Source organism: Lynx canadensis, chromosome E1 (assembly GCF_007474595.2).
Source record: "Lynx canadensis isolate LIC74 chromosome E1, mLynCan4.pri.v2, whole genome shotgun sequence".
Classification (NCBI taxonomy): domain Eukaryota; kingdom Metazoa; phylum Chordata; class Mammalia; order Carnivora; family Felidae; genus Lynx; species Lynx canadensis.
The window spans coordinates 4,159,758-4,182,862 of NC_044316.2; the positions used below are offsets into that span (position 1 = coordinate 4,159,758).

The following is a 23,105-nucleotide window of genomic DNA, read 5'->3' on the forward strand; positions in this document are numbered from 1 at the left end:
ACCCCGGCCACTTTGGCATCAAGTTCACGTCCCAGTCTTGCATGCTGGAGACCTTGAGGGGAGCGTGATCCGGAGGCTGAGCGGGGTCCGGGCCATTAGAGTCAGGCTCAGCGACTGAATGCATAAGTCAAGGGGCTGAAGGAAAACCACAGGAGGAACAGCCTAGAGAAGAGCGTGTTCATTCCCTGGAGTGTCGCTTTTAGGGAGTGCAAAATGCATGTGTACGTGGGCGGGTACGTTGCCAGGGGACCAGATAGAGCCACGCAACAGGGGGAGGGACGGTATGGTATTTATCAAGGCGGGTTGCCAGACTTAGGAGTTCAAATACATAACAGTCAGTTACATTTGCATTTCAGATACATGAATAATCGTATTGTAGCAGTATTCCCCCTTTATCTGCAACTCAGATGAAGTCCTGCATCCTGTATTTTATTTGGCAACTCCATTGTCAAGGATGCTTTGCAACACGGGTGGGGACAAGGGTGAGGCAGGTGAGGAACGCAGTTTGGGTACAAGATTTCGGACAGTCCTGGGAAAAACACCTCGATTGTCACGATAAGTGATATTTTAACACGACATTAAAAAAATAAACTATAGGGGCGCCTGGGTGGCGCAGTCGGTTAAGCGTCCGACCTCAGCCGGGTCGCGATCTCGCGGTCCGTGAGTTCGAGCCCCGCGTCGGGCTCTGGGCTGACGGCTCGGAGCCTGGAGCCTGCTTCCGATTCTGTGTCTCCCTCTCTCTCTGCCCCTCGCCCGTTCATGCTCTGTCTCTCTCTGTCCCAAAAATAAATAAACGTTGAAAAAAAATTAAAAAAAAAAAACAAAAAACTATAATCCGCGAGCTACAGCGGATGGGCCCTTTGTAAACATAACTTTTTACCAGAACCAGGGCCAGGCTGAGAGTGAGGTCAGTTCCTACAAAGTCAGAGCCTGATCCCGACTTTATTGACTATTCTGCTCATCATGGACTTTTTAATATTCGTTTCTATTTTTAAACGATTGCCCCAAAATATTATTTATCTTGGTGATTGAGGTTTTCTTGGCACTTTCCCCAGGACAGACGAGGGCATAACAAAGCAAAGGGGTATTTGTGGGGGGGCGGGGTCCAGATTTTCCAGAGTTCAGTCATTAAAATACACATCCTTCTAATTTCTCCTTGCTCTCAATGTTTCTGACTTTCCTCATCCTAGAAAGCTGGGGTCCCAGCACAGCTGGACCAGAGTAGGCACTCAGCACACGTTCATCGGTGACACAGGACAGAAATGTCCTGGGATCATCAGATGCGGGTGAGTCACCCGGGATCCGGCCTCGAATAGAGGGAACTTTTCTTTCCCCAAAGCATCTGTAAATATGTCCCGCCCTGTCTTCACTCCGCAAATGGCGTGCATGTGGGCGCGTGCACGCACACTCACACACACACACACACACGCACACACACACACACACAGCTTGCTCTTGCTAAACATTAAAATAACAAGTTTATTTAATTTGGTTTGTATGTGGTCGATTCTTTGACATGTGTTTCTTACTGGTGCCTTGAAGGACCCAGTGAGCTGTTCTTGGGTAGAAGTGGAAGAAACAGGGGGCACCCGGGTGGCTCAGTCGGTTAGGCAGCCGGCTTCGGCTCAGGTCATGATCTCACGGTTCGTGAGTTCAAGCCCCGCGTCGGGCTCTGTGCTGACAGCTCAGAGCCTGGAGCCCGTTTCAGATTCTGTGTCTCCCTCTCCCTCTCTCTCTGCCCCTCCCCTGCTTGCATTCTGTCTCTCAAAAATGAATAAACGTTAAAAAAAAAATTAAAAAAAAAAAGAAATAGAAGAAAGGGCTGTGGCATTAAGCTTCCTCGGGGACCAAGAGGAGTGGGCAGAAGGGTAGGGGACAGAGGTCAGAGGTCAGCGGTCGAGAGGGCGGGGAGCAAGTGTCTTCCCTCATCTAGACCACCCCGTAGGTCATTCACTTTGCTTGTTGCTTTGAAGGTCTGGCCTAGTGGGTCTCAATCCTGGCATGACAATTACCTGAGGAAATTTCTAGAAACACTGATGGCCGGGGCCTGAGCCAGAGATTCTGACGAAATTGGTCTGAATGAACCTGGACACAGGTATTTTTAGAAGTTCTTGAGTGATTCTGTTTTTTTACTGTGGTTAAATATATATAACACCGAATTTGCCACTCTAACCACTTTTAAGTCTATAGTTCAGTGACATTAAGTCACTGTTGTCCAACCATCCCTACCGTCCGTCTCCAGAACTTTCTCACCTTCCCAAACGGAAACTCTGCCCCCATTAAACAATAACCCCCCATCTTCCCACCCCAGCCCCTGGCACAACCATTCTACCTCCTGTCTCTGAACGTGACGACTCTAGGTACATTAATTATATCAGCGGAATCACGGTATTTGTCTTTTGGTGACTGGCTTACCTCGCTCAGCATAATGTCCTCAAGGTTCATCCATGGTGCAGCATGTACTAGAATTTCATTCATTCTTTTTTGTTTATTTTTGAGAGAGAGAGAGAGCGCGAGAGAGCAGGGGAGGAACAGAGAGATAGGGAGACACAGAATCCAAAGCAGGCTCCAGGCTCTGAGCCCTCAGCACAGAGCCCAATGTGGGGCTCGAACTCACGGACCGTGAGATCATGACCTGAGCCGAAGTTGGACACTGAACCGACTGAGCCACCCGGGCACCCCAAATTTCATTCTTTCTTATGACAGAATAATATTCCATTGTACGGCTATTTTTTCGATCCATTCATCGGTTGATGGACGCCTGGGTTGCTTCCCCATTTTAGCCACTGTCGAATCACGCTGTGTCAGCATGGCGGTGTGAAGGGGTCTGCTTGGGTCTCTGTTTTCAATTCTTTGGATAGATGCTTAGGAGAACGGCTGGATCACATGATCATTCTGTTTAACCAAGCTGAGGAATGGCCAAGCTGTTCTCCGAAACTGCACCATTTTATAGTCCCACCCACCAAGCACAAGGGTTCCAATTTATCCACATCCTTGCCAACACCTACTTTCTCCTTTTTTGATAATTGCCATCCTAACAGGTACGGGATGGTAGCTAGAGTGGTTTTAATTTGCATTTTTGTTTTGTTTTTATTTTTGAGAGACAGAGAGTGTGCGAGCACATGTGAGTGGGGGGAAGGGGCAAAGAGAGAACCTCATGTAGGCTCTACACTCAACACACAGCCCCACCCGGGGCTTGATCTCACAACCATGAGATCATGACCTGAGCCGAAATCGATGTCCTGGGTGGACGCTTAACCAACAGAGCCACCCAGGTGCCCTATCTCCTTTTCAACTCAAGTGACATGGGTGCCCTGACTTCAGAGAGAAGTGAAAAGCCCCCAACCTGACTCCCCAACAAATCAGATTCACTCGTGGAGGGCTGGGGGGCAGGGTGGGGGTTGGCGAAGGAACCCTGAAGCCCTTTGGCTCAACCCTTGGGCTACCCTGAGCTGGACCCAAGGTCCTTCTTCTCCCCCTGAGCTGGCTCCTACTTGTCTGATACTGGAGGGGTGTCTTAGGCAGGTGATTGTAACAATAACCCCTTCCCTGACCCTCTCGAGCAGCTGGCCCCTCCTGCCCATGCTGTGCAGGTCTCCACGGTAACCTCACCACCCGGAACAGCTTGTTGGAGGCCCACAGGGCACCCCCTGCAGCCCTCCATCTGCCAGAGAGCAGGGCAGTGCTTGCTCCCCTCCCCTCACCCCTCCCCACCCTGGCGGGTGTCTGCAACGGCCATACGTCCTGGTCTCGGAGGCTGAGACAACAGAAATCATTCCTTCTCCCAGTTCAAGAACGACCAGTCAGCTGTGTGCCCAGCTCCTCTCGCATTTATTGGAACCTGCTTACCCAGCAAACCACAAAGGAGCTTACACGGTGGTGGGCGGGTGGGGGGGGGGGGTTGGTAGGACTCCAGCGACCCAATCCTGGGATTATCACGGAGGCCCCAAGGGGCGGGCAAGGGAGAGGAGGTGGCTGGGAGGAACGGGAGGGACGCTGAGGCCTGGGAAACCCCCTTGGCCCCTGGGGAGGTGTGCGCATGCCCGGGTTTCTGTGCGCGGCGGGGGAAGGGGTGAGGGGGACAGGGCTGCGCAGTTGGCATCAGGGTTTCTTCTCCTTTAACTTTTCCTTCACTTTTTGAGGCTCAAATTGGATCAGTCGCAGGATTTCCTTATTGGCCAGGGTCCCCTCGATGAACTCTTCCTCCGTGAGTTTGTCTGTGCGCGAAGGGGGGGAAAAGAGCGCCGTCAGGCTCGGCTGTTTCAAGCTGCGGCCGAGCTGAGGCCGGCCAGCGCGCCCCGTGCGGACATTATCCGATATGAAAACACGGAGTATCTGCGCCCCCCGAGGCTTCCGCCCCCCAGAGACCCAGCTCCTCCCCAGGGCGCCCTGGGCCTCTCGGTGATCCTCCAGGGTGCATTCCGGTGCCTCGACTTTTCTGGCGGGTTATTAAATATTTAGAACATTTCATAGCAAGCCTTTGCCTTGCTGGTTATTATTTAGAATATTGCCCTAGCCCCCAAGCTTCAAGCCCTGGGGGGGGGGGGGGGACTTCTGGGAGACTGAGCAAAGCAAACAGAATCCCTGTCAGAAGCAGGAAACAGCATCCACCCAGGGAGTGAGGAGTGACAAGTGAGGGGTCCAAACGTGGTTCCCTGGGAGAGCCTGGCTTGCGGAGAGGTCTCTCCGTCCCCCTCCCAGTGCTCGGGCTGTGGCAGTGCCACTGTGCTTGGGGCTGAGGTCGCTGCAGCTCCTGGTCTGATGGGGAAGGCAGTCCCATGTTGAAAAACCTCTGGAAGGAGGAGCGTCTTTCTGCTTACGGTTCTGTGCACAGCACCTGCTACATGCAAAGCTCGGCTGAACTGAACTGGGTTTCCATTGGCCTATGTTCCGCGCCTTCTGGAAATCCTTAGTGCCTTCCCGGGTTCAGGGTGATTCTCTGCACAGGTCTGGGTCGTGAAATTTGGGTCGTAAAGGCTCAGCTGCCCCATCAGCCTCACACAGAGCTTGAAACTTCCACAGTCAGAGCCCAACTGTGGAGTGAGGCATTCATTGTCTCCAGTGGGGCCATCCGGAACCAGCCCCCGAACACCACCGCCTCCTGTGACCGTGATGTTCACCTGGGTCAGTTTTCAGGTAGAACAGGGGACCCCACACGAAGCAGACCTGAGCGATGTGCCAGACGGGGTTAAAGAGCCAGTGGGGGTGGGGGTGGGGTGCCTGGACGGCCCAGTCGGTTGAACCTCGACTTTGGCTCAGGGCGTGATCTCATGGATTGTGGGTTCGAGCCCCGCGTCGGGCTGACAGCTCGGAGCCTGGAGCCTGCTTTGGATTCTGTGTCTCCCTCTCTCTCTCCCTCCTCCCCGCTTGTGCTCTCTCTCTCAAAAATAAGTAAACAAAAAATTTACCAAAAAAGAAAGAGAGGAAATCAGGTGATGGGGTCCCAGTGGGCCCCAGTGGGCCTGCAGCAATCAGCAGGAAGCCATCAGACCACTATCTGCCAGTCCCTGTCATGTAGTAGGCCTACTGTCCCCTTCTGTCCCTTCACCATCCGGGTCCCTGTGACCATGTGACTTTGCAGCTCCCGCCTGACGCCACTCTCTGCTGCACCTTCCTCTGCGGGTCCCACCTTCTCTGCAGTCTGGTGGCATTCCCGGCCTCCTCCGAGTCCCTCCTCCCCGAGCCCGGCCTCCCTAGGCCCTTCCTCAGTAAATCCCTTGCAATCTACTCTAAATTGAATTCCATCTTCTCCGGGACCCAGACTGACTCCCTAGAGTAAAACCAGGTAAGCCGAGAGCCCACTTACCGGGGACTCGATGCTAATACGGCCGGAGACTGAGCCAAAGTCGGCCGGCCCTGTCCTAACCTTGCAGAGAGCATCCTTAAGACCGAGTAAAGCACGCCCAAGCGTCTAAGGCGGATAAGCAGCCCGTTTAAACAGAAAGCTGCTTTGTAGTTCCCCTAAACCCGCCACTGCGTCCGCTCGGCTTAGGAGCTGCTGGCCTTACTCTCCACCACTCCGAGGGCCGCTGAGGCTGGCGACAGATGTCCTTCACAGGCGCCCCACCGCCCAGAGCCTTCCCTCGGCCCCAGAGGCTCAGGCAGCCATGGAGCTGGGCGAGCCAGGGGCGTGTGGTGGCATTCCCCATCAGCAGCTTCTGTTCCAGGGCTGGAGCAGAGCTGGGCCCTGCTGACTGCTCTGCTGACCCCCCTCCAGGCCCCCCCCCAGGCCCCCAGACGGCCCTGCAGTGCATGCTGGGAAGGGGTGTCCCCTGCCCCCGACCCCAGGCCCCCAGCCTGCCCTGCAGTGCGTGCTGGGTTGAGATGTCCCCTGCCCCTGTCCCCAAGCCCCCAGACAGCCCTGCAGTGCATGCTGGGATGAGTGTCTCCCGGCCCCGACCCCAGGCCCTCAGTCAGCCCTGCAGTGCATGCTGGGATGGAGTGTCCCCTGCCCCCGACCCCAGGCCCCAGACTGCCCTGCAGTGCATGCTGGGATGGGGTGTCCCCTGCCCCCGACCCCAGGCCCCCAGACTGCCCTGCAGTGCATGCTGGGATGAGTGTCCTCCGGCCCCCGACCCCAGGCCCCAGACTGCCCTGCAGTGCATGCTGGGATGAGTGTCCTCCGGCCCCCGACCCCAGGCCCCAGACTGCCCTGCAGTGCATGCTGGGATGGGGTGTCCCCTGCCCCCGACCCCAGGCCCCCAGACAGCCCTGCAGTGCATGCTGGGTTGAGATGTCCCCTGCCCCTGTCCCCAAGCCCCCAGACAGCCCTGCAGTGCATGCTGGGATGAGTGTCCCCCGGCCCCGACCCCAGGCCCTCAGACAGCCCTGCAGTGCATGCTGGGATGGGGTGTCCCCTGCCCGCAACTCCAAGCCCCCAGACAGCCCTGCCGTGCATGCTGGGATGAGGTGTCCTGGTCCTGTCTGGGCACTGGCCCCCGGAAGGATCACTCTCGGGGTCTCCAGGAAACAACCCGTGACCGTAAAACCACAGGCTATGAAGGGGAGGGAATTCACCATCATCTTTCTTTCCAAAGAACCCCCAGATCTTCTCGGTTCGCTTCTCTGGGGTGTTTTCATCCTCTGGAAGGTTCTTCGCGTCCTCGGGACTGATCATTTTGAAAATAGCCTGAACCAAATAAAGATGAAGGTCTCATCAGAAGGAGAAGCAGAAGCCTGTGTGCACCCCCTCCCCCCCGCCCGGGGCCAAGCATCCTCTATGGCAGAGACTGAAATGCAGATGTCCAGGCCCCGGGCTGCCCTGTTGAACCAGAATTCACGGGAGTGGGGTCGGGGCGTCTCCACCTCCGAGATCCTCAGGAGGGACAGGGAACATGGTGGAGAAGTGAAGAGGCCGTCGGTTATTTTCTCCCTCCTGTGCCTTTTGCATTTCCCGACCATGTAGGCACATTACTTTCATTTTATGAAAATATGAGAGGAAGAACTTAAAAGCGTTGTGATGATAAGCCCACAGCAGCCCCCAGGTTGCAGTCTGGGATCCGCTACCTTGAGCCTGATGCCCGGAAGTTTTAGGATATCAAACGGCTTCTTCCGGGTCCATGTGGTACCTTGGTTGCCCAGCCGGGCTGGCCGCGTGGTAAGAATTGATGAGAAGTGTTGAACACTTCCCGTGCCACATTTCCAAACATCTTCATATGTTACCTTCACGACAACCTCACGAGGTGGGTGTCACTGGCCCCATTTTATGGGTGAAAAAACTGAGACAAACTAGTGTGCTAAAAGTCTCCCGGCTAGAAGCAGAGCAGAGATTCTAACCCAGCAGTTTGGTTCTAGAACCTCCACTTGGAGGGCATCCCAGAGGCTGGGGGAGAGGGGAGTGTCAACGAGAACATTCCAAAGCCCCCACCCCCACCCCCACCCCCACCCCACCCAGGACACAGGAAGCCTCTCATTTATGCTTCCGCTCAGGGGGGGATCCAGAGAAAGGTTTAGATTTAGGCTCCAGGATCCTTCTCGCCTCCCTCTGCTCGCGCTAGTAAAGGAGCTCGATGTGTGACGTAGGACAAAGCAGCGCCGGTGACAGGGAGGGGAGACCTGGGCAGGTCTCCCTGGGCTCTGCCAGCTCCGGGTTACTGGGATTCCACCAGCTCCGTAAACCCAGACCTGGAGGGCAGGCAGGCGTGTTGGGTGGGAGTGGGGGGCACCTTGGAGACACCGAGGCAGGCGCAGTAAGCCTGTGAAACTAGCCTGGAGGGAAGGTCAAAAGCTTTGGGAAGTCTCCTCCCAAGTCCCCCCTCGCCCCCGTCCCTCCCCCCGCAAGCTGTAGCAAGAGAAGCAAAAATCCACTCCAGGCAGGAGCCTGGCTGGCAGCGCTCAGGGCCTAGGGGGGCCCAGCAAGTGTGGGTGGGGGGCTCCCTGAACGCCTCTCTCTGTCCTGAGCCGGGGCGACCACGTGCAGGCCCAACTGCTGAACACCGGCCACCGTGCCTGTCTGCCCCACCCTGCTTCCTACTCCGAGGACAGACCGCCAGGGGCTCAGTGAAGGAACAGGCCTTACCCCGGGCCCCAGAGATTTTTTCCAAGGCCACGAGAGCTGGGATTAGAACCCATAACTTGGGTCTCCCAGGGCAGCGGCCGCGCGATCCAGTGAATTGCAGAACCCGGGCACCACCTTGCACAGCCTCAGCGGCTGGCTGCCACCCCGCCCCCTCTCCCTCTTTCCCTCCCTTCTTTCTTCCCCTCCCCCCCTCCCTCCCCTTCCTCCTCCTCTTCCTCAAGGAGCAACCAACTTGCAGGCCACGGCTGGGCCTGACCCCCTTTAGGTGGTTCTGAGGACGCGGTCCCTGTCCCAGGCCACCTGCCAACCCAGGGGAGCTGTCTGTGGGCGGTGCCCGGGTGCCAGTGAGGTTCCCGCCCTGAACGGGAGGCCCTAGCAGAGTCTGCTGCCCGCGGGCTGCCCTCTTGGCTACTTGGTCTATGGTCTCTCCCTAATCAGGGGGTGGGCCGTGCAAACGAAAACAAGGTTACAAATGCACCAAAAAAATGAAATAAAAGACGGAGACAGTCTCCCCTCTCGCCAGGCACGGAATTAGGGAAATAAAGCAAGGATGTGGGGTGAGGGGGGACTAAAAAGATTTAGGGAAAAGATACCAAGTGAAGAGTACCTCAAATGACATCATACGGAAAAAATAGAAGCATCCGAATTGCCCCAAAATATGGGGCTACTTATATGTCTTTTATGGCACTTCCATTAAGATGGAATTTTAAGCAACTATTTCAAATGGTTTTGAAGAGAATCCACGGAGAGAGAAAACATAACAAAATCGTAACCGAAGAAAGTTCTGATAGAAATCATACATGGCGACGCCATCGTTCCTAAAATTATCTTTAAATATATAGAGATGAAAGGCTGGGAAGGCTTATACCAATATGCTGACGGTCTCTCCCTCTGGATGATGGAATTAAAGGCAATTGCAATTGCTTTTAAGTTTCACCTATTAAATAGGACTATTCTCGAGACACCTAAATTCTTTACAGCAAATGATGTGATGCTGGGCCAGTGCGGGCGGGAAGGAGAGTGAGCGTGTTTGCGGAAGCGCTGGCCAGCAAGGAGCCTGAAGACCCCTCGCTCAGCCCAGAGCACACGGTTGGGGAGGGGGGCGGTGGGTGTGAAAGCAGAGCCCCCCGACCCAACGGCCCGGGGTGAAGTGGCCTGTCCCAGGCTACGAAAGACCATGAGGCCTGGAACCCAGATTTCACGTCCCTCAAAGCTGGCCTCCTTCTGCTGTGTATTGGAAACATGTTACAGACTTAAAACTAATTGTGGAAGAAGCTGAATATGTACTGTGGAAGGTTTGGAAACATTTTAATGGAGGTTGGAAGGATGAATGGAAGGGCACATGGAGAGAAGGACAGATGGAAGGAAGGACAGAAGGAGGGAAGGAAGGAAGGAAAGAAAGAAGGAGGGAAGGAAGGTAGGAAAGAAGGAGGGAGGGGAGGAAGAAGGGAGGAAAGAAGGAGGGAGGGAAGGAAGGAAAGAAGGGAGGAAAGAAGGAGGGAGGGAAGGAAGGAAAGAAGGGAGGAAAGAAGGAGGGAGGGAAGGAAGGAAAGAAGGGAGGAAAGAAGGAGGGAGGGAAGGAAGGAAAGAAGGGAGGAAGGAGGGAGGAAAGGAGGGAGGGAGGGAAGGAAGGAAGGAAGGAAGGAAGGAAGGAAGAAGGAAAGGAAGGGGGAAGGAAGGAAGAAGGAGGGAGGGAAGGAAGGAAGGAAAGAAAGAAGGAGGGAAGGAAGGAAGGGAGGAAGGAAGGAGGGAGGGAAGGAAGGAAAGAAAGAAGGAGGGAAGGAAGGAAAGAAAGAAGGCAAGGAAGGAAGGAAAGAAGAAAGGAAGAAGGAGGGAGGGAAAGAAGGAAGGAAGGAAGGAAGGGAGAGAAGAAACCCTGGAGACCCCTCCTCCCGTGCACTCAGCACCCCTGAGCCCCAGAGCTGGGATCCCCGCTCCACCTGCCAGCCCGGCCCCCGTCGGGCACCCCCACACCCCGGGGGCGGCAGCGGCGGCGGGGGCCCGGACCCCGCCCCCCAAGCCCGTGACCCCGGTCCCACCACGGGGCGCTGGAGACCGACCATGACAATCTCCAGCACTTCGTTCTTGCTGATGGCTCCGTTGCCGTCCACGTCGTAGAGGGAGAAGGCCCACTCCAGCTTCTGGTTGGTCTTGCCCGCGGAGGTCATGTGCAGGGCGATGACATACTCCTTGAAGTCCAGGGTGCCGTCGCTGTTGGCGTCGAAGCTTCGGAACACATGCTGGGCGTAGGCCTTGGGGTCGGCTTCGGGGAAGAACTTGGCGTAGATGCTCTGGAACTCCTGTCGCGTGATGCGGCCGCTGGGACAGTCCTTCAGGAAGGACTGGTACCAGGCACACAGCTCCTCCTCTGTGAACTTGGTGTTCAGCTGCAGCTCCTCCAGGATCTCCTTGGACAGGGCCCCGCTTTTGCTGTTCCCCATGGGTGAGGCCGGGCGGCTGGGGTGGTCTCCTGGCTGCAGAGGCGGGTGCTGCTGGAGGCAGAGAAGGTGCTGGCAGATGAGAGGCCGTGTGGCGGGTTCACCCCAGCACTGGGAGGGAGGAGGGGCCGGGATCGGGTGGGGGCGGGTGCAAGCTCCAAGACCCCCCCCCCCCACCAAGATTAAAATAAAGAGCTGACAGCAGGTGGCCAATCCATCTCGGCCTTCTGGGAGGACAGGGCAGGAGGTCAGAAACTTCAGAGCCAAAGCCTTGGCCTTCCCTGCTGCCCCTTGTCCGTCCCTCCTCCTCCTCTTCGACTCCAGCTTTCCAGAAGCCATGAGGCTCATGGCCTGTCCTCCCCCCCACCCCAAACTCTGAAGGTCCCAGGGACAGGAGTGGCATCTTGCATTGGGCCCTATACCGCAACCCTTAAAAGCCAGGCTCTGGAGCCAGCCCCGGTTCAAACCCCAGCTTTGCAACTTACTAGCTGTGTGACCCTAGGCGTGTTTCTTAACCTCTCTGTGCCTACAGTGCTCCTCAAATTCTTCACCTCCTTCAGGGCTTCCCTCAAATGTCACCTTCTCAGCAAGCTGGACTGACTACTCTATTTACAACAACGCACCCCGCTGCCAGCCGTCTGCATGCCCCAAACCCTGCTTTATTTTCCTCCCTTGCAGGTACACCTCCTGATTCACTTTTAATGATCCCGTGTGCTATGCCTGTACCAGAACGAAAGCTCCGTGAAGGCAGGGATTCTCTCTGTTTTGTTCTCAGCCACATTGCCACTGCCCGAATGGTGCCTGGCAGGTTTGGGCTCTCGGTGAATATTCCTTGAGTGAAAAGGCATAAAAACAGTATCTATCTCATTGTTATTTTGAGGCTAAAATGAGTTAATACATGCAATGCAGTTAGAGCCTGGCACACAGTCAGTGCTAAATTCGTGTTACTTATTATTCATCTGCAACAGGGATCAAAATCTAGACTGCCTTCAGGGGCCAGCAGGTGGAGGAAGTGAGCGAAGCAGGTGAATCAGGGACAAGACAGGTGGTAAGGCCTGTACCACACACAGAAGGGGCTGCCTGTGGTCAAAGCCATGTGAATGTGGTCATCCGAGATGACAGCCCAGTGTTACCAGATTTTTCAGTGCTGACCCCTGGGGTTCCAGAGGATTTCTCAGGAGGCCTTAATGTTGGGGGTGTTTCTGTGTGACTCTGTGTTTACTTACTATTTTTTCCCACCAGTTTGTGAGCGCATGTGATTTCGTAATGGAAGGCTTTTCTTTTTTTTCCTAGAACTTCACTATCCCATAGTGAGGCATTTGTTCTCAAGAGCAGTTGGGAATAGGACAGTCACCAAACTCAAAAACCAACCAACCAACAAACCAATCCACCCCAGCCCATGAAAGTGAGGCCACAGGCTTCACCTCTTGCCCTTGAACCAGAGGGGGGAGGTGATTAGAAATGCCTGCTCGTGCTGGGCCTGTCCGCGTGGGGCCTGCGGATCAGGAGAAGCAATATTATAGGGAGGAAATGGAGCCCTGAAGGGCATGTAGCCTGCCTGGGTCACATGTTGCTAAACGGCAAAGCCGGAAGGAAAGCCCCGGTCTGCCAGGCTCTCTGTTCGGGGTCTTTTTGTTATATTGCAACTACCTCCTTTCCCAAGGAGGCCTGAGTGAGGGGCTAAGAAGCTCCATTTTTGTAAGAGCTGGGGTTGCCCTGGCAGAAGAGGTGGTGGGCAAGGAGACAGGGCCCTGGGTTAACACAGGAGGGAGCCAAAGACACCCCCCCCCCCTCCGCCCTGGGGCCTTCTGCCCTGTGCAAAGTCAAGGAGGAAGGAGCCAGAACCAGGTGGGAAGCAGCCTGGTACTTTGGGTCCACATTCCTCAGGTTGTCGTACCCAGGAGGGCCCCGCCGCGTGGAAAGGACCACAGGCAGCTGTGTTGATGCTGTTGGGAGAGGGGTCATGACCTGGGGGGTTTGTTTGAAAACCTGTATAAACATCTTCTATCAGAGGGAGAGTTTATGCGTATGCGCCTTAGTCAAACAAGTTGTTGGAGATGATGTATTGTGAATGGGTTTGTTAAGTCTGAGCTGGGGCCATAAACTCTCCTCGAACCCCAGAGGGTGCTGGGGAGGAGGCCGGCCCCCCAACCAGAGGTCCTCCGTTTGTGTCTCCCCATCCCGGCCTTGCCTCCACGGAAAGAAGCGGTCTCTTCCCAGAGGCCGGGTCGGTCCCTCCTGGAGCCAGGAGCTCTATCTCGGCCGCTCACGGGGGCCTGGTCGCCACACTCATGCCACCCCCAACTCCTACCTTCCCTTCCTCAGAGCCGAAGGGCAAGGTGGCCTTCCCTCACTCGTCCCGGAACCGGAGCCGGCACCCCCGTCCGCACTGGTGCCCGGAAAGGGGGTGTGGAGAGGGTGTCCGGGCGGCCCTCCCACGGCTCCCCTGTTGCACTAAGTGGCTGTCCATCTTTCGGTGGCTTGGACTGGAGTCCTGGGGCCGTCCTGTCCCGTCAGCACCTATCACACCCCACCCCAGTGTGCCGGCACATCCGGCCCCTGATGACTTCCCTGACTTCCACGATACCACCTCCTGCAGGCACTGTCACCGGTCTGGTCCCTGCCTCTGCCCTTGTCCCCAGCAGGCTGTGAAGCCAGCCCCATAGCCATGAAGTAGGCCGTGTGCTCCTTGGCTCAGAAACCCCTCCCCGGCGTGAAAGCCAGAGTCCTTCAAGGACCAGCAAAGCCCCACAGAAGCTGTCCCCGCCCACCATCCCGCACCTGCCTCCCCCACCACCCGGGTCTCCTTGCCTTCGAGCCAATGCCGCCTTCTCAAGGACGCCGCCCCAGCTGCCCTCTTTAATACTGCGACGTACCCATGGTCAGCCTCACACCCTGCCCTGTGCTTCTTTCTCCCGAACACCTAGCACCTTCCACAGCCACGCTAGACTCGTTATTATGTCGACCTTCTTTGTTTGCCTCTCCCTGGCAAAAAGCCAGGTCCACGAGGGCAGGGCTCACTCGCCGATGCGTCCCCATGACCTAAAGTGGTGTTTGGGATCGAGTACGTGCTCGATAATTACCGCATGGATGAATGGTTGGATGGATGGATGGATGGATGGGGGGAGAACAAAAGCCAGGAGCCACTTCTGTCCACAGGGACGTTAGGCACCAGGGGAGGGGGCCGAGCAGGGCCAAGTGCCTGGGTCTGGCATCGTGGTACCCATCTGGGGGGGGGGTGCGGTCAGTGCCTAGGTGCCCTCTGCTAAGACATCAGGCATAAAATGATCACCACCCCTGGGCGCCCTGTGGTTATGCTGAGCCCATTTATACAAAGGAGAGGGTGACAGCGGGCTCCAGGAAGGAGGGTCACCCAGCAGGACCCAGTGTCTCTGGACAGTTTATTTTACATGGGATGAATGTAAGCATCTCGAGTGTATACACAGAGCCAAAGTGGGGGGGGGGAAGAAAGAGAGAGAGAGCATTTAACTTCCTGAAAACGCTTTATAATAATGCAGAACAATTATATATAGCAAACGCCTTCAAAATTTAAACCCTTTAAACATTAGTTCTTTAGCATTAATACACACAAATGCTATTACGGGGGACGGGGCGGGGGGCAGCCGGGGGACCGGAGGAAAGGGCGAGTTACAGCCTCCATAGGGATCAGAGTTTCAACAGTGTTACTTATAAATTATGGTACATCGATGTTATTTACTGATCTAGGCAGCCAGAGGAAGGAAGGATATACAATGTGGGGTAAACACATTCATACCAGGATGAGCAATGCTGGCAGGAGACGCAGCTTTTTAACATTAAAAATGTATAAAGTATTTAGCAAAAGTTACAGAAAACAGACCAAATAAGCAAGTTTATTTTGTTAGAAAATTCCACTGTCACGGGCTTTGCTGATGTGCTCGTCTGTGAAAGGGCTGCCCCCGCCCCCGGCCCCCATCTCCTCTTCCGAAGGGAAGGAAAGGGAAGGGATGCCAATTTGGGACCCCTCGTCACCAAGGATGGCTGGCGTCCCTTTATATGTCTGTTCCTGGGTCCATGTGGCTGCTAAGAGCCAGTCTGCTGAGCGCGATGCCAGAAAGGGCCCGTCTCCGCTTGACAGGGGAGTAGAGGTCTCGGAAGGGAATGTGACTTGACTTTGGGTTACGGGACGAATGAGGCAGCAGAGTGGGGCCAGTCCAGTGCTCTTGCCCCGACGCCATAGGCTTTCCTTCTCTGTCCCCACGTCACACCGTCCCCATTACAGCACCCGCGAGCCCAGACCTTTTGCATTCCACCACTGCGATCCTACTAGAAACGTCTCTCAAACACCAAGGGTCAATGTCCCCGGAACGGCACACAGAGAGATCCGAGGGGCACCGCCACCCGTCTCCGTCAGAGGACCCTCCCAACAGAAAGGCTCCGGACAGAGCCACGCGCCAGCATCTAAAGGGTCAAGGAAAACGAACCATCGGTTCTGGTCACCGGTCTTATTCCCACCCAAGCCTGTTGCAACAGGATCGGGTCCTTCACCGTCCACAAAAAAAATTCTCCCGCGGGGGTGGGGGGGGGGATGTTGGGAGTCCTTCCTGGCACATCTCGACCCAGAGGCGCCCACGAAGCATGGGACCCTGCGGACTTGGGCTCCACGGCCAACACCTTCACCTGGCCGGGACCCAGGAATGTTTTGTTTGCTGGGGGCGGGGCGGGGGGTGCCTGGTTGCCTTCAAGGGCTCACCTTCCACTGAGCAGGACCTAAGCAAGACACGGTTGGTGGAGTCATTACCTTGGGGGTCACGCCCACAGCCTGCCCGGCGTTAGTGGGGTTTGGTCCTATCTCCGTCACCGCCGGCCACTACCCAGTGGGCCGCAGGCACACGCCTGGCCCGATGTGACCGCCAGCTGAACGAGGCTCCAGCAGGGACAGGAACCTCGCGGGGAGAGACGCGTTCTTCACGCCCGAAGACCTCAGCACACGCGATCAAAGATCGGCGGACGAGACCCAAAAGGTAATGACTTCTGCTTCCTTCAGGGGCCCGGGAGGAACTGCTTCATTCTCACCGGCTCAGGAAACTCTTTAGTTTTAGCTCCGCTTTGCGTCTACACAGAGAAGTGCCAGGGTACCCCTCTCGGGCAGGTTCCAGACCCCAGCGTGCACAACGGCGCCCGTGGGGCCCAGGCCAGGCACGACCGGGTGTCAGGTGAGGGACCGGAAACAAGAAGGGGACAGCGTGCAAAGTAGCTGGAGGAGCCTGGGGAGACCAGAATGGACACCTGCAGCCCGCCAACGAAGCGACACAGATCCAGGGGAAGGCCGCTGACGAGCCAGCCCCGTGTTCTCACCCCCCGCTTTGTCTGTTCGCTTTCCACACCTCCTAATGCTCAGTGCCTGCCCAGGGCCACGGCGGGGGGTTGAAGCCAGGGTCCCAGGGAGTGTGTGGATTTGCCAGCCAGCAGTGCAACACAAGTGGGAGGCCCCCTTCCCCCCCCCCTTCCCTGGCCCCTTTCTGCACAAAAGCCTCAAATGGACCACAAAGAACCACTGTGGGCACAGCTGGCATCTGGAGAGGGAGCCTCGGGAGACACAGGAAGCAGTCGTGCAAATAAGCCGGAGACGCCGGGCCGGGAACCACTCACGGGCGCGAACAACTCACTTCAAAGAGCGGGGAAGCGGCCGTGGGTCACCCACCCGTGCAACGGAGCGCTACTCTGCGAGACAAGGGGACACGCTGGTGACACACGCACAACGTGGGTGACCCAAAGCATTAAGCCGAGAGGAAGAAGGCGCGAGGGCCACATCAGCAGCTCCGTTTCCCCGACATTCTAGACGAGGCAAACACCACAGCATCAGAAAACCCACCAGTGGGAGTGGGGGGAAGGGGGACAGGAGTGGATCGACCGTAAGGGAGCCGCAGGGAATTTTCAGGAGTGATGGAAATATTATGTTGACTTTGGTGGTGCATTTGTCAAAACTCACGGGCCGGGAGGACTCTCACTGCACATCAATGAGCCCCGATACTGTTACGTCAAATACCTCTCGATAAACCTGAAGAAAAGAAAAGGCAGTAGGTCTTGGAGGGGCGACGGGGTTGGGGGTGGGGGGAATATGCGGATCTGTACCTCACTTCACATCTTTAAAGTGCTTTCTCTGTGTACACGACCACCAGCATAGGGTCCTGTTTAAGATCTCCCTGTCAAGGCCACGCACGGCTGGAAGCGAAATCACTTAAAACAAGCCAAAGTCTTTGCCGTCCTTTGAAGTTTATGGCTTGTGTTTCCAAGAAGGGAGTTTGGCTCAGCCCGAGATGTTCATGCACCCATCCACTCATCCAGCAATCGATTGGTTCTCACAAAGGGATTAGAAAGCCCTGCTTTGTGCACATGCACAGCGTTCCCGTCTGCTTCAGTCGCTAACCAGCCCCAATGAGGGGGGCCTCCTACTGCAGAAATGCTCCTGGCTCGACAGGAGGTGGGTGGAGGGTAGAAAGGAGACCCAAGGTGGTCTTGATCGCAGCTACCCTATGGCTCTGCTGGCCGGTGCTTTGCAATAGTGATTGAAGGCGACAGAAAAAAAAAAAAAAAAAAAGGAAGGAACAAGAGATTTCTCCCAGACACTGTCATGGAAACCGACTTACTCTGCACACCATTTGTCTTACATTTCGTTTCTCAACGATCTGGCTTTCACTGACCAAACGAGGTGCGTCCATGTTTCCCGGGGGGCAGGGAGAAGGACCCACCTGTTCCGAGAAAGAGAACAATGGAGGGGCTCAGGAACATTCCAGACACACTCCCGAATACGCCCGGCCAACCCTCTTCTAACCCGAACGCAAGAACAAAAGAGAACAACAACAACGAGACAGAGGGCTACTCCCAAAGCTCGCTTTGGGACATTCTAGACTTCACCCTAAGCTCGGATCCCCCCCCCAGGGCAGGAGCCCCGTGAACAGACCGCGCTCTTCATTCACTGGGCTCGCTGGCCGGCCTTGGGCTTCGTTATTCCTCTTTGTGAAGAGAGGAGAGTTATTTACGAGAAACAAGAGAGATCTCTGAGATCCCAGTCGGATATGGGCTGCGAGCTCTGGTGACCAGGTGATTACACTCTTGTTGACTGTCCACCTGCCATCCAATGGTGGACCCCGCACTGGCGGTGGTTTGTGTTCTCATGACAGGCTCCAGGTGGGTCGAATGTGGGACAGATGCAATGCTCTCACTGTCCAGAAAGACCTCCCAAGAGCCCCTTGTCTGCGTGGAGAACAAAGGGGATGGGGAGAGACTGCCGGTCTCACATGTAGCTACGTTTCCAGCACCCCGCCTGGCTCATGCCCAGTTATCACTCGATAAGTGAACGAGTGAGCGAGTGAATGAATGAACGCGGATCTACCAGCATAACAGGATCTCAGGAAACCTCAATGCTGCAGAGAGTACTTGGGTGTGAATGCCAAGGTCGCCGAATTGCAAGAGCCCCGGTGAAAAAAGTCTAAGTCTATACCAACGAAGAGATCCCGTGCCCGGTCTTGTCCCCAGATCTCAGCGCACTGCCCAGCCTTCTCTAAATTCTCAGTGAACGGAGAGGAGGAGAGAACAACGAAAAGCAAAGAAACGAAGTGTGTACTAACGTGGGGGAGGGGGGGCGGGAAGAATGATTCCGGAAAATAGACCGGCCCACACGGGGCCCAATCCAGGCTCCCCTGGAAAAGGCAAGAGAGCTCCCCCCGTCCCAGGGAGCAAAGGAAGACTCAAGAATCCTCACACGGGAAGGAGAAAACAAAATCAACGAGCCGTATCGCGCTCAAAATATCTGTGTTAGTAACAAGGCTACTTACTGGCTTTGAACATTTGAAAATCACCCACAAATTAGTTTACTAAGCCACAAAGCGATGACTGGAGCACCCATTTTGAACAGAGAAACCCAGAAATAGCATCCTAAAATTGGTCGCTGGTGTCATGGGCGCCAACCCCAGATCTGGAAGCTGTCGTCCTCCGTGGCAGGGACGCACCCATTCTCACACTCTCGCGCTGGGGAAGGCTTTCACGCTGACCCGTCTGGGTCGGGGACGGTTCAAGAAGAAAAGTGACAACGTCTGGCTTGCTCTAGAACACTCAGCATCTTTCTACTAGAAGCTGTGAGGTGGTAATTCTGAATCAGTGAAAGAGGGGCCGAAAGACTCGAAGTCATCAACTCCCGCCACGGGAGACCCAGGGACCAGCGAGTTGTGCTCTTAGAATCATGACCTTGTGTGTGTTGGGGGGTGGGGGGGGGTGGGGTATGGACCCTGCACGTCCAAAGTAATCGAAGGGAAAGACGAACTAAGAAGGATGGGCTCTCAGGGCACGGGTTCTGGGCTAGACTCTGCCCCCTGCTGGCCGTGTGATCACGCCCACCTTCAGGGGGCACTTCTACGGGTCCCCTGGAGCCAATTCTCAGGGTTAGATGCTGCACAAGGTTGTTTGCCGTGTTTCTATAAAGGGAGAGACTGATGAGCGAGGACCCAATGGGACGGGCTGAAAGCTTCCCAAGTCACGCACTAACCCGGCTTTCCCAGGAATTCGGGGTGGGGGGGAGTGGCGAAAGGGGAAGGGGGCACCAGCACCAAGCAGGGCTCTGGATTGTGCCGAAGCGGAGGTCAAGGTGACAGGACACTGCCTGGAAGCCAGGACCGTCTGCCATGCCCGCACGGTGTCCACCAGGGAGCGAAAGCCTCATGGGGGTTGGGGGGGGGTTGGAGAGTCACCCCCACCCCCCCATGCACAAGCAGGAGGAGCCCTCTTCTGGGGGTGGCAAAGACCCATCCCAACCCATCTCCCACAGGGGACCGACCCAGCCCCAGTAAGAGCCCGGGAGGGGGTGGGGGCGGGAGCTTCCTTGAGGAAACAGCCGAGGGCTGGGTTGGAGGAAGGTTTCCAGCCCCAGAGACCTGACAGGAGATGCCTGACCGAATATAAAACACGACTCAACACTCTGACTTGGGGCCGATGTGCTGAATGAGGTAGTTCCGTCCTGACCTCTCCAGGCAGGGTCAGTCTGGGTAGAGAGGAACCAGGCCTTATTCCCAAGACCCCAGACGATGAAAAGTGGCAAAGGAAGAGCCAGGATGTGGGTTCCCAGAATGCAACGGGGGGGAAAAAAACTAAGAGGGCGGGCCGCAAGAGGTTCTGGGTGCGGGCTGTTGAGCTGAACGGTGCCTTCTATCCACGATTCCGACCCTCATCCTGGGTTGGAGACAGGGACCTTTCTCCCATGACCCTCCAAAAGCCCGCGACACAGCCGGAGGCAGGGCCTTGGGGCTTCCGGGGACACAAGCGTGCGACGCAGCCAGCTCTGGGTGGGGACGTGACCCCTACAGGGTGCAGCAGGGACCATAAAGTTCCAGCCTCAGTCTGTTCTCGGAGCAGCAAGCACAGGACAGGAATCGGGGGGCTTCAGCCTCGGAGACAAGGGCAGGGCTGTGGATCGGTCTTCTTGGCCTGGGGACACAGGCAGCTCCCTGCGGGGCCGCCTTTCTGGAATCACCAGCTCAGCAGACCCGGACAGTGGGCGGGAGGACAGCTGCACCCAGCAGCGGCCCCCTGGCCACCTGCTCTCCATGGGACCCCCCGGCCCCTCTCCTCGGCAGGACCCCCGGGGCCGTGCACGCCCGTCTAAATCTCCATGTCCACGGGGCGGATGTTGCCTGTCTTGTGCTCTCTGACCCACAGCTCCCGGTCTTTGGCTGGGTCCACTTTCCGAAGCAGTTGGTCCACAGGCTCGACTGTCTGTAAGGGACAGAGAAAGGGACGTGGTCAGAGGTGGCGGCTGGGGACAGCACCATTGGGCCACGCTGCTTATGCCTTCTGGCCTTCGGAGTAGCCTTTCTAGAAGGTCGTGGGGGCCCCAAGGGAGGCCCTGGGGAGGGACGGCCGTACGCAGGGTTGCAAGAGCAGGGAGCCCCAGGCTCCTGTCCCCCTTCTGCCCTCCAGCCCACAGGCCTGCGTGACCAGGCAGGGTGGCCCATGGCCACCAGTCCGGGAACTCCTCCATCCGTCCCCACCTTAACCATCCAAGAACATGGCAGACAGAACTTCAGCTTTAGAGATTTTGAACAACGCTTCCGGGTTATTTATTATTTTGGGGGTGAGCAGGCAGGTGGTAAGAAATTTGCCAGGGGAGGGGGTGCCTGGGTGGCTCAGTCGGTTAAGTGCCTGAGTCTTGATTTCAGCTCAGATCATGATCTCACGGTTGGTGGGTTCAAGCCCCGTGTTGGGCTCTGTGCCGACAGCACGGAGCCTGGTTGGGATTCTCTCTCTCTGACTCTCTCTTTCTCTCAAAATAAACAAACAAACTCGGGGTGCCTGGGGGGCGGGCTCAGTCGGTTAAGCGTCTGACTTCAGCTCAGGTCGTGATCTCATGGTTTGTGGGTTCGAGCCCCGCGTCGGGCTCTGTGCTGATGGCTCAGAGCCTGCAGCCTGAGATTCTGTGTTTCCCTCTCTCTCTCTCTACCCTCCCCTTGCTTGTGCTCTGTCTCTCTGTCTCAAAAATAAATATTTAAAAAATAAATAAGTGAGGGGCGCCTGGGTGGCGCAGTCGGTTAAGCGTCCGACTTCAGCCAGGTCACGATCTCACGGTCCGTGAGTTCGAGCCCCGCGTCAGGCTCTGGGCTGATGGCTCAGAGCCTGGAGCCTGCTTCCGATTCTGTGTCTCCCTCTCTCTCTGCCCCTCCCCCGTTCATGCTCTGTCTCTCTCTGTCCCAAAAATAAATAAACGTTGAAAAAAAAAATTAAAAAAAATAAATAAATAAGTGAATAAACAAACAAACAAAAAAAGACATTTGCCAGGGGAGGCAATAGGCCTTCAGTACTTCAATGGTCATGACCTTCTCTCTCCTCAAGGGAGCAGCTCACGTGCGTCTCCAAGTCACGTGCTTGGGACGGATTCACACGGACGTGCAGAACAGACCGTGAGCCCCTCCCAAGAGGTGGCCCGTGGGTTCCAGCACCTGCCACGGACCACCTTCGCCAGCCCAGCGCAGGGTGGCTCTCCTCTCGCCCCGCCCCGTGGGTCCTACCGGCCCCGGGCAGGGAACTCACGCTTTGGTTGAACATGTCTGTCTCGTGCCGCAGCTGCGTGTACTGGCATAGATGCTGTCGAATCATCTCTACCCTCTCCGCCTCCAGCCGCTCTAGCTCCTGCCGAGGAGGAGACCACACAGCCCTGAGCGTGCGCCCTCCCCTCGGGGGACCTTCCCACCATGCAGGTCCCAGCCCGCCCTGTACGCAAGACACGCGACTTAATTGTCCTCGATGATTTTAACACACAAGCATCGCTTGCCTGAAGCGCGCGGCATTATGGGGGAGCAGTGGGGTTCGAAGCAGGGTCTGTTGGGCTCGGACTCCTGATTCTGCACCAGTGCATACCCAGCCCTAGTTCCCCAATGAGGTGGACAAATAGGTCACGTGTGGAGGTTCTGTGCCTCCGACTCTTGGGACTCTGTCCCTGGGCCTCTGCGGAACAGCCTCCCCTCCTGTGTCCATTCCGGGTGCTGAGGTTCAGACCAGAGACCAGGTCAGGGGAAGCAGGGAGCGGAGGGGACGGCCACTGGGAAACGGAAGAGAAAGGGTTTGTCCTCTGGCTTCTAGAGGGTTCTGCACCTTGGGAATTTAGGGGATCAGACTGCTGTTCTGGGCACAACTAGGTCACTGCCTAAGTGATTAACCGGGAAGGAGGGTAAGTCAGGGGGGCTTAATTAGGGGATTAACCAGGAGGAAAACTGGGTTGCTGTCCTCTAATCTGCTCTGGGGGGCTGACACGTGGGGAAGGCCTCTAATCTGCTCTGGGGGGCTGACACGTGGGGAAGGCAGAAAGTTCTTCTGTCCTGTGCTGGATGGACGAGGATAGCTTTGGGTGGTGGGGACAATAATGCCTGGCCCAAGACCTCCCTTCTCGTCCGACCCGATGGCCCAAGTGCCAACCACGCTTCACTGTCCAATCCAACGGGTGCTGGGGAGGAGATGCTCTCCCTTCACAAGAAATACTCAGGAAGGCAAAAGAAAAGGGGTCTGATGCCTATTCCCTGTGCCCTTTGGGCAGGGACCTCCCCTCCCACTCTCCCTAAGTACCTACTACCCCCCATCCCACTCTATACGTTATCCTTCTGGGGGTGGGAAGGGTCACGCGTCCT

General features: G+C 56.3%; 2 protein-coding genes across 11 annotated transcripts in view; both read right to left on the minus strand.

Annotated features, from left to right (window-relative positions):
- Window positions 1-3,822: 3,822 nt before the first annotated feature.
- On the minus strand, window positions 3,823-13,674 carry RCVRN (recoverin). Its single transcript, XM_030296764.1, has 3 exons — window positions 10,579-13,674; window positions 7,018-7,129; window positions 3,823-4,217 (listed from the first exon to the last, which is right to left on the minus strand). The coding sequence occupies exons 1-3, from the start codon at window positions 11,302-11,304 to the stop codon at window positions 4,102-4,104; spliced, it is 954 nt and encodes a 317-aa protein (XP_030152624.1). The 5' UTR covers window positions 11,305-13,674; the 3' UTR covers window positions 3,823-4,101.
- Window positions 13,675-14,440: 766 nt separating this feature from the next.
- GAS7 (growth arrest specific 7) overlaps window positions 14,441-23,105 on the minus strand; it is a 201,908-nt gene continuing 193,243 nt past the window's right edge. For all 10 annotated transcript variants that reach the window (XM_030295012.1, XM_030295013.1, XM_030295022.1 and 7 more), the window contains 2 exons: window positions 22,015-22,113; window positions 14,441-20,703 (listed from right to left, as the gene is read on the minus strand). In XM_030295012.1, coding sequence (XP_030150872.1) covers window positions 20,590-20,703; window positions 22,015-22,113 — 213 coding nt within the window. In that variant the 3' untranslated portion in view covers window positions 14,441-20,589. The remainder of the gene's footprint in view (window positions 20,704-22,014; window positions 22,114-23,105) is intronic.